This window comes from Octodon degus, unplaced genomic scaffold (assembly GCF_000260255.1).
Source record: "Octodon degus isolate 3935 unplaced genomic scaffold, OctDeg1.0 scaffold00001, whole genome shotgun sequence".
Taxonomy (NCBI): Eukaryota; Metazoa; Chordata; class Mammalia; order Rodentia; family Octodontidae; genus Octodon; species Octodon degus.
In genome coordinates, this window is record NW_004524577.1 from 9,298,936 (window position 1) to 9,309,260 (window position 10,325).

The 10,325-nt window shown below is 57.7% G+C and overlaps 2 protein-coding genes across 2 annotated transcripts in view; one reads left to right on the forward strand and one right to left on the reverse strand.

Annotated features, from left to right (window-relative positions):
* The first annotated feature begins 853 nt into the window (after window positions 1-853).
* Window positions 854-7,371, forward strand: Slc5a2 (solute carrier family 5 member 2). The gene is made up of 14 exons (XM_004622999.2): window positions 854-1,000; window positions 1,539-1,610; window positions 1,688-1,792; window positions 2,578-2,742; window positions 2,981-3,086; window positions 4,027-4,107; window positions 4,195-4,424; window positions 4,563-4,698; window positions 5,219-5,326; window positions 5,433-5,583; window positions 5,698-5,866; window positions 5,935-6,150; window positions 6,711-6,840; window positions 6,915-7,371. The coding sequence occupies exons 1-14, from the start codon at window positions 875-877 to the stop codon at window positions 7,139-7,141; spliced, it is 2,022 nt and encodes a 673-aa protein (XP_004623056.1). The 5' UTR covers window positions 854-874; the 3' UTR covers window positions 7,142-7,371.
* A 15-nt stretch (window positions 7,372-7,386) lies between these two features.
* Window positions 7,387-10,325, reverse strand: part of CUNH16orf58 (chromosome unknown C16orf58 homolog) — a 9,900-nt gene continuing 6,961 nt past the window's right edge. The window contains exons 7-13 of the mRNA XM_004623174.2: window positions 10,079-10,149; window positions 9,818-10,002; window positions 9,689-9,746; window positions 9,107-9,177; window positions 8,082-8,225; window positions 7,915-7,992; window positions 7,387-7,502 (exon numbers count right to left, since the gene is read on the reverse strand). Of these exons, the coding sequence (XP_004623231.1) occupies window positions 7,405-7,502; window positions 7,915-7,992; window positions 8,082-8,225; window positions 9,107-9,177; window positions 9,689-9,746; window positions 9,818-10,002; window positions 10,079-10,149 (705 nt within the window). The 3' untranslated portion in view covers window positions 7,387-7,404. The remainder of the gene's footprint in view (window positions 7,503-7,914; window positions 7,993-8,081; window positions 8,226-9,106; window positions 9,178-9,688; window positions 9,747-9,817; window positions 10,003-10,078; window positions 10,150-10,325) is intronic.

The window sequence follows — 10,325 nt, forward strand, 5'->3', positions numbered from 1 at the left end:
CTGGGAGGAGCTGGCCATTCGGGAGACAGGGAGGTGATCTAAGAGCAGAGGGCACAAGGTATGCCACACTGTGAGGGGTCTGAAACTTTCCAGGTATGAGTGAGAGGGGGGAAGGGAGGAAGGGAAAAGGAGGGGGGATATGAATTTGAATCTGGACTGGGAAGGGGAGAGGGATCAGGGACATGTGGTTTCCTCTAGGTTTGGCAGAGAGAAGCCAATGGGGGTGGTGGGTGAGAGAGGGCGCGGCTGGCCTGGGAACCAGGCTGGGGGGCTTGAACCTCCTCTTGAGCGTATAGAGTGCCACGGAGGACTTCCAAGTGGAGTGACAGCACTGGATTTGGGTTTGAACACCTTCTCTTTGGACTAACAGAACCTGGGAGCTGGCTCAACCAAGACCCTTGTCAAGGGTCAAGGGGGTCGATTCTCTATTTTAATTTTTATCAGTGCACGTTTGCAGTACATGTGATCACACTGTGGAGGCTGCTATGTGTACATGACATGTTTTAAGCCTTTTTTCCATGCTCTCGCCCTCCCCTCAACCCCCTCTCCTCCGTCTATTGGTTCCCTTCCCTTTTGCACAAGATCTATGATGGAGATGGACTTTTAGGGGGTGCAAGAGGCTATTCTAAGTGTGGACACTGTGGAGTGGGTGAAGCGAGAGCCCAGGAAGGAGGAGGAGTGGCCCTGAACTTGGGAGGGTGCAGCTCCCCAGGACCAGCCTTCGGCCTTGATATGACCTGATTCAGCTAAATAAAGCTGGAGAGGGGTGACGAGACCTGGGGGACTTGTCGGCTCACTGCCCCCGAGGTAACCATTAATCCATCTCCTGGGGGAATCCAGGGACTGGTCCCCTGAAGGGCAGATCCTGGGCAGAATGGAGGAGCACACAGAGGTAGGCTCTGAACCAACGCTGGGGGACCAGAGAGCCCTAATCCACAACCCTGCGGACATTCTGGTCATCGCCGCTTATTTCCTGCTTGTCATCGGTGTTGGCGTGTGGGTGAGGAGTTGTGGGTTGTTGTTGGAGAGTCAAAGGGCCTGCGAGACTGGGGAAAACCTTTTAGGGAGACCCCAGACATGGGTGAGGGAAGGATGCCTGGATATGAGAGGGGAGAACCCATGACTGGAGGTGAGCAATTCTTTTGAAGGCCTCAGAGAAGCCAAATCAACATCAATCTCTTGTTTTCGCACCTTTAGGGTATGCTAGTTGAGGGGCTCACTGGGTTTTAATCAAGCTCAGCATTCTAGATGAGATCCCTGTGCCCCTGCCACATGAGGCTGGCCAGCAGTTCACGTCCCAGGTCCACTGCAAAGTCAGGCTGAATCAGCCACAATCTGGCTGGAGTATCTGGGTGCCAGGATTGGGGTCTGACTGGTCTGGGTGTCTAGGAGGTTGGGGGTGGGGGTATGAACAATCAGGGGAGTCTAGCGCTGGTTAATCTTCAGCTGGCAGGAAGGCTGAGGAATGTGTGGAGCAGGCTTATGAAGTCCAAAGCTGTGCCCCTAAACCCGAGTCTACCCCCACTTCTGTCCCCCAGTCTATGTGCAGAACCAACCGAGGCACCGTGGGCGGTTACTTCCTGGCAGGACGGAGCATGATCTGGTGGCCGGTGAGACTGACTGGGCTGATTCACAGGAGGGGTCCTGGGGAGACAGCCGGGCTCACCCCTACCTTTGGTCACCCCAGGTCGGAGCCTCCCTCTTTGCCAGCAACATCGGCAGCGGCCACTTCGTGGGCCTCGCAGGGACTGGAGCTGCAAGCGGCTTGGCTGTGGCTGGGTTTGAGTGGAATGTAAGGGCTCTTCCCCACCTTAGCCCTGTTCCTGAGGGAAGCTCCTGGTGGAGTGCTTGGTGGGTGAAATATGAGACTGGGGCGGATGTCCCAAGCGTGGGGCTAGGTTTGCCGGGAGTGAGGGGTACAGGCCAGCACGGGGCACAGGCAGGTCTTGTGCCGGACTTGGTGCCGAGCCGCTTCCAGGCACTCCTTGGGCGCTGGTGTGCTCCCGCCTGGAGCGGCGCAAGCAGTTCAGAGATGGAGAAACTGCCTGCGGCTGCATGCTGGGAGAATGTCTAGGCCAAGCGAAAGCCCTTCGAAGAAGCAGCGGAAGAGACAAAGGCCTGGCGTTGAGGAGCATCGCGGGGGGTGACAAGCAGAGGGCTTCGAGCTCAGGGCTGCGAGCTCAGGGCTTCCTGCAGGGGGCAGCCTCTGAGCAGAGCCTTCAGGGACAAAAGGTTGGGGTGAAGAGTGGTGGAAGCCCCGCCTGGCAGATGCTGGGCTCGGTGTGAAGGTCTGTGCCCGGGTTCACAGCCCAGAGAAGGCAAGGGGCAGGGGCTGCGGGGGACCCTCCTTGCAGGGACTGGCCAGGACTGAGGGCCAAAAGGTTCCAGCCCAGAAAGGTGGCAAGACTCTGCAACTGAAGGCCCAGTGCTCGGGGTTATCTTCCAGTTGTGCTCTGCTGTGAACTTTCCCAGGACCACTTGCCCGAGGGTGGCGCGTTGGTCTCTCAGCTCCTCCAACGGGGAGGTCACAGAATGACAAATCGGGAGTCACAGGTTCCCTTCTGGCTATGCCCACAGGCGCTGTTCGTGGTGCTGCTCCTCGGCTGGCTCTTCGCCCCGGTGTACCTGACCGCTGGTGTCATTACCATGCCACAGTACCTGCGCAAGCGCTTTGGCGGTCGTCGCATCCGCCTCTACCTGTCCGTGCTCTCGCTTTTCTTGTACATCTTCACCAAGATCTCGGTGCGCATGCGCGCGGCCCCGACGGCGGCCTAGTCAGGCGGGGGCCACCCAGCAAACCCTGGGGGGGTTGGAGGGCGGGGAGGAAGGGAAACCCTGGGGTAATCCCGGGTGGAGGTGGGGCCTGGGAGGAACAGGGACGCTGTGTTAAGCAATGAGGGGCCCTTTGGAGTGTGGTCGGCTAGGATTGTGGGCTGAGCAGGTGAAGCTGGTACTGACCCATGTTTGCTCTTTCCCCAAGGTGGACATGTTCTCCGGGGCCGTGTTCATCCAGCAGGCCCTGGGCTGGAATCTCTATGCCTCCGTTATCGCGCTCCTCGGCATCACCATGATTTATACGGTGACAGGTGGCTTCAGCAGAAGCCTACAAGGGGGGAGCTGGCCTATAGCATCTAGGGACAAGGGGGTGGAGAGACCTGGAAATGTAGTACGGTTCAGGGAGGTGGAGGAACGTAGGAATCCCTGGGGAAGGAACTCACTTGCTCTTCCACTGACCTGTGGATTTGGACTGGCAGTTCCTGTGCCTAGCTGGTTTGGGACTTGAATGGGGGCCTGTGAAAAAGTGAACATTTTCCACCCCTACTTCCCTATACCACCTCTGAAGACAGGGTCTCACTACATAGGTCAGGCTGGCTTTGAACTTACTATGCAACAGAGGCTGGCAATGAACTCAGTGTAGTAGTCCTTCCTCAGCCTCTCAGGTGCTGGGATTATAGACACACGCCACCACACCTGGCTGATTTTATCCTTAAATGCCTGAGAGTGGATTTCGTCAGTCTTCAAGATCTCTTTCCAGGCCTGGGAATGTAGCCTGCCTGGCGAGTGCAAGGTCCTGAGTTTGATTTGTAGTTTAAAAAAAAAAAAAAAAAAAATCTCTGTCCAAACCCAACGCAGCTGAGGATTCCAGGGTGGGGCTTGAGGTCAGAGAAGAGCAGAGCAGAGCAGAGCAGGGGGCTGGCGCCATCACTGGGATAGCATGGAATGAGAAATGGGCCCTAGAGAATCACTCATCACTACAATTTAGATGAGAAAACTGGGGCATAGAGGGCATCTATAGAGGGGAAGCTGTAGGTGAGTGGGCGGCCACAGAGGCCTCTGACACCTAGAACTCGGGGCACAAGCCTGCTCCCCAGGCTCTACTTCCTAGTGCTGCAGCGCAGGGGGTTGGGAGGTTGGCCCGTGGTTGTGGAGTTTGCTCTCCAGAGTTTTTCAAATTCTTAGCAAGGGCCCTCTGTGCTAGGGATCAGCGGCTGGGCTAGCCCCACTGACTCAGGACTACTGTTGCAGGAGGACTGGCAGCGCTGATGTACACGGACACCGTGCAGACCTTCGTCATTCTTGGGGGAGCCCTCATCCTCATGGGTTATGGTATGGGGCTCAGCCATGGGAGAGGGTACTGGGAGGGGAGCTGGCACGTGGACCCTGAGCTTTAGCATTAGTGCCCTTCCTGAACAGCTTTCCACGAGGTGGGCGGGTATTCGGGGCTCTTCGACAAGTACCTGGGCGCAGTGACTTCGCTGACGGTGTCCGAGGATCCAGCTGTGGGCAACATCTCCAGCTCCTGCTATCGGCCGCGGCCTGACTCCTACCACCTACTCCGGCACCCTGTGACAGGGGACCTGCCGTGGCCAGCACTGCTTGTGGGGCTCACCATTGTCTCTGGCTGGTACTGGTGCAGTGACCAGGTGAGGGAAACTGCTGAGCCAGAGGCTGCATATGAGTTAGAGCAGGGGTGGAGGGAGGGAGGGAGGACAAGCCCCAGGCAGGCCTGGGGGGCTGGAGTCTGGGATCACACTCAGGCAGGTGATTGCCCCTTGTCACAGGTCATAGTGCAGCGCTGCCTGGCTGGCAAGAACCTGACTCACATCAAGGCTGGCTGTATCTTGTGTGGCTACCTGAAGCTAATGCCTATGTTTCTCATGGTCATGCCAGGCATGATCAGCCGAATCCTCTACCCAGGTAATGTCTGCCCACTTCCTCTTTCCTGTACCTTTTTTTTTTGGTGGAATGGGGGATTGAACTCAGGCCCTTGTGCTGGCCAGGCAAGAGCTTATTCTACTGAGCTATCTCCCCAGCACCCTCCCCTTTGTTTTTGTATTTTAGTAAGGGTCTACAGGATCTACAGGGTCTCACTACGCAGATCAGACTTGTAGTGATCCACCTGTGTTCAGCCTCCTAAGAGCTGGGATTAAAGGCACACACCATCAGGCCCAGTCTCAACTATTGTCTCAGAGTGCCTCCGGGGTGGGGCCAGCACGGCATGCCTGGGATCGAACCCTGGCCCCTGCATCTGCCTAAGCAGGTGCTTTAATCTTGCCAGGCTGGGGCTGGTGAGATGGCTCAATAGAAAATAAGCACTTCCCTGGCAAGCACAAGGGCCTGAGTTCAATTCCCCCGTTCTGCCAAAAACAATAGAAAATAATCCTGCCAGGACTCCCAGGACTAGGATTCAGGCCCCACCCTCCCCACTCTCTCGCAGATGAAGTGGCCTGCGTGGTGCCCGAGGTGTGTAAGCGTGTGTGTGGCACAGAAGTGGGCTGCTCCAACATTGCCTACCCACGGCTTGTGGTGAAGCTGATGCCCAACGGTGAGGGCATGCCCATGGGCTGTCCCTTGCCCACACGAGCAGAGACACGGGGACACCGCTGCTGCGGAGGGGTGTCGTGCGCTTATGGCTCCCGTGCGGCCCACAGGTCTGCGTGGACTCATGCTGGCTGTCATGCTGGCCGCACTTATGTCCTCCCTCGCCTCCATCTTCAACAGCAGCAGCACACTCTTCACCATGGACATCTACACCCGCCTGCGGCCTCACGCAGGCGATGGGGAGCTGCTTCTGGTGGGACGGTAGGCTCCGGCTTCCTGCTCCTCCTGCCCCGCCAGGCAGCCTGGGCGAGAGTCACGGGAAAGAGACCACAGGAGAGTCCTGGCTCAGACCGCTCCATGGCCTCCCAACCGCAGGCTCTGGGTGGTGTTCATCGTGGCAGTGTCGACGGCCTGGCTCCCGATAGTGCAGGCTGCGCAGGGCGGGCAGCTTTTCGATTACATCCAGTCCGTCTCCAGCTACCTGGCACCTCCCGTGTCCGCAGTCTTCGTGCTTGCGCTCTTCGTGCCTCGCGTCAACGAGAAGGTGAGCGGCGTGTGCGCTGAGCTGGGCAGAGCCTCACGCCCAGCGGGCTAACGCCGCCTGCTCTGCAGGGCGCCTTCTGGGGGCTGATCGGGGGCCTGCTCATGGGCCTGGCGCGCCTCGTTCCCGAGTTCGTGTTCGGCACGGGCAGCTGCGTGCGGCCCTCGGCGTGCCCCGCGCTCATCTGCCAAGTGCACTACCTCTACTTCGCCATCGTGCTCTTCGTCTGCTCCGGCCTCCTCACCCTCGGGGTCTCGCTGTGCACCGCGCCCATCCCACGCAAGCACGTGAGTGGAGACGTCTGTGCGCCAACCAGCGCTGCGCGGACCTGTTCTCATTCTGTGGGGAAGTTCGGGATTTCACACTGAGCTTGAGGGACCCGTTGCAGGAGTAGTTTGACGCTGCAGTTAGAGCAAGCAGAGCCTTTTTACTCATAAGACGTTTATTTGTAGTTAGGGGTTGAGCCGAACACTTCGGCACGCAGGTGATTAAAGCTTCCCAAAGCCCATCTTTGGCATGGCCTTTGGGTTACAAAACGTGGACAGGCTGAGAGGAACACAGCGTCACCCTGAAAGCCCACACAAGGGGCTGGCCTTGTGCCGCTGCAGAACTGGGAGGCCACGGCTGAGTGCGAACAGGTCACTTGGGGTGGCGAGGCTGGGACGCGCAGGCCAACAGCTTAAACGCCCAGCTGAGGAAATGTGGGCTTAGCCTGAGGTAAGGGGGAGCGTGGAGCTGACCCTGGGAGAGCTTCGCAGCCGGCCAGAGGGAGGCCAGGGAGGCAGGGACAGAGCCGGTGTGCAGGGTGCGAGGACACAACTACTGCCCCCGCTTCTCCCCTTCCCAGCTCCACCGCCTGGTTTTTAGTCTCCGGCACAGCAAGGAGGAGCGGGAGGACCTGGATGCCGATGAACCAGAAGCCCCCCCATCGCACCCCACGCAGAACGGACCCCCGGAACACACACTGCAGACGGAGGGTAGGCACCTGCCTGAGGAGCGGGCTGGGAAGCCGCCTTCCTTCCCACTAACTGCGTGGCGCCATTTCTCCCAGCACCCCAGACCCCTGCGCCTGGCCCACTCCGCCGGTGCCTGCTGTGGTTCTGTGGCATGAGCAGGGGCCAGGCAGGCAGTCCTCCGCCCCCGACTGAGGAAGCAGCGGCTGGGACAGCCAGGAGTGTGGAGGACATCAGTGAGGACCCGCGCTGGGCCCGCATGGTCAACCTCAACGCCCTGCTCATGATGACCGTGGCCATGTTCCTCTGGGGCTTTTATGCATAAAGGCAAATGTGTTGGATGCCAGGAACCATACGGAGCAGGGCTCAGCCTTGCAATAAGTGGGGTGGGGAGCCTGTAGTGGTCCTCAGAAAGGAGAATGGGCAAGGGCGGGAAGACCCTGATCTTCCCTCTGCTTCATCTCTGCCCGGGCCTAGTGTGCCTGAGTGGCAGTTGTTTCCTAGGAGGCCTGGGCCATTCACCTAAGTAAAAATAAAGTCTCTACTGTGCCTCCACTCCAGGCTCCGTCCTGGGCCCCCCTGGGCCCCTCATAAGTCCTTTTTCTCCGGAGACAGCAGCCACGTGGCTCTCCACTCATCCACCTCGAGCTGGTGCTTCTCTGTCTGCCAGCCAGTAGCCTGCAGTCCTGGGGAGAGGACACAGGGTGACGCAGGGAGGCTGGGCTGGCCATGGGGTTAAAGAGCGGCAGGGACCGGGGACCGCCCCCGCTGGATGCCCCAGGTGCCCCAAGGGTGATCTCCAGGGTAACACAGGGTGAAATCTCATTTGCTTGCAGTCAAAATTCAGAGATAACACACAGAAAATGGGCAAAGCTCAAAATAAAAGGGCATTATCAGTACAGCAGCGTCTTAATACCAACCGGGATTGCACAGGCTGTCAACACTAACAGCCTCAGAGCCCACCTTTACCTCCCTACTGCACAGAAGGACACTGAGTCCAAGACTTAAGGTCACAGAGAAGCCAGGTCTTTTATTTCTCGGGCGAAAGCCTGGGGCAAATACAAGAGGGCCTCAGGATAGGGTATGGGACAGGATTACCTTCCAAAAAGGGTGGGAACAGCTTGTCCAGCACCCGATAGGTCTCCCTGACGATGGCCCCGCTGTCCTCCTCAGGACCTGAGGGGTGCACAACCAGAAGCTCACATGTCCTCCCTTTGCAGGCAGTTTCCTCCTCACCCCTGTGGCCTAGACCATGGAGCTCTTACCCGCCCGCAACCGGTTCCTCAGTTCCTCCAGTTCGCATGGAAGAGGCCCATCTTCCTGCAGGGCTCCAAGTAGCAGCCCGTGGGTGGCAGCCTTTAGGACAGCCTCAGGGCCTGCCATCTCACTCAAAACCACCTGCACCTGGTCTGCAGAGATGCAGGGGAGGCCAGGGGATCAGGGAAGGGCTCCCCAGGCCCCCTCAGCCGTCACTGAGTTCACCTGCCTTCCCCCAGAGGCCTCTGCCAGGCAACAAGGGCCCTTCCCCAATCCTTCCTATGCAATTTTATTTCCTGGTGCGGCCCAATGCTCTGGCCAAACGGAAACACCCAGGGTTCAAACACAGCTGCACAGCACCTGCTGAGGTGCAGGTGCTGATTAATATAGCAGCAGATGGGCAGATCGACAATCTCGGGGGGGGGGGTAACCTGCCCATTAGCTCAGGTGTTTAAACAAAACAGTCAGGCTCAGGATGCTGTGGTTCGATCCCCAGATCCTGCTTAAACAAAGCAGTCAGGCTCAGGACACTGTGGTTCCATCCCCAGATCCTCATACTTACCAGACCTGCCCTCAAAGTCTCCTAAGCCAGCCAAAAAAAAAAAAAAAAAAAAATCTCAAGGACCAGTTCTGCCAGAGGGGAGTTGGAGAGACAGTCCCAGGGACAGCCAAAGGGCATCATCTGGCTTGAGTGTGTGGCAATACATAAAGAGATGTTACATAACTATTATGTGACCCAAAGAAACACACTATAGGGCCAGGGAGATAGCTCAGTGGCCTAAGCACCTACCTGGCAAGCGCAAGGTTCTGAGTTCAATCCCTGGTACCCAAAAACAAACAAACACCACTACAGGTAGTAAGGCAGCTACTGCAGCTCCATTTCACGAAGGGGTGCCCTGAATTCCAACGAGGCACACCCCCGGCAGGAACGCACCAGCTTTAGTCCAGCCTGCCCACCACTAAGCACTAAACTGAGAGGGATGAGCTGGCTTGGGAGAGTGAGTCCAAGGCTGGAAAAACATGGCGCACTCACTTCGAGACTGGTTCCAACAGAGGAGATAGAGTTCTTGGTGCCCCTCAACCAGCTGCTGCAGCTCTGAGACACTGGTGGAGGGAAGATGATAGTGGAGGTGGGGAGGCAAAGGCAGGAGACCCTGCTGCCCATTCCCGCCCTCTTCACTCACTTCCCATCTATCTACTCCTCTATTATCCCCACCATCCACTGCCACCCTTCCTCTTCTTACGTGGCCAGTCACCCATTCTCTCACCCACTGTCCTTCCTGCATCAACAAATATTTTATATCTATCTATATCTATCTATATATCTATAAAATAATTTTGGCTTGAGACAGGGTCTCACTCTGTAGTCCAGGCTGGCCTTGGATGCACACAGATCCCTCTGCATCAGCCTCCCAGCACACAGATCCCTTCTACACTGTTGTACACACTGCTGCCCTCAAACCCTCATGCTAGCCTCAAGTCTGTTTAGTAGAAATAAAATATCCAGAACAGAGAGGTGGCCTGATCAGAGGAGGCCAGGGTGTACCAGGGAAAGGGGTGCATGTGGAGAGGGTGAGAAGTGGAAGAGACGCATGGGAGACCCTGGGCCACTCACCTGGAGATCACACGATGTAAAGGAACCCCTAGCGACAGAGACAAAGATGGCCAAAACCCTGTGGGAAGCAGGAGTTAGGAGGGAGAGAGGCTGGGAGGCACAGGACTCAAGACCCAGGGCTGGGGTCACCTGTCCAGAGCGGCTCCATCCGATTGGCTGAAGTGGTGTCCAGGATCTCTCCCTTTTGCAGAAAGTGCCTCAAGAGCAGCTGGAGCCGGTTCTCATTCAGGGTCTCCATGACGAGCGCATGGACTGCCCGGTAGTTGGCATAGATGTGGAGGGCAGTGAGGAGGAAGAAACACCCAAGGCTGAAGCTGGGGCAAGAGAGTGAGGTAGCCGGGAGGGTGGGGGCCCAGCGGGCGCCCCTCCCCAGCTCTGTTCCTGGTTTACCTCGGGCTGCCAGACACCAGAGGAAGCATCACGAGGCTGACCAAGAGCCCGGCGAGGTTCACCAATGTCTCCTGAAACGGGTAGAGGGGCGAGCAATTGAGGGTCCCCCCCACCCCTGCCCACACTCACATCCTTCAGAGCCTTGCATGGGTTCCTCCCTGCTTGGGAACCTTCTAGGACCTGATGGGGCAAGGAGGGAGTTTCTTTCTCTCTCTTTCTCTTTTCTCTCTCTCCCTCTCCTCTCCTC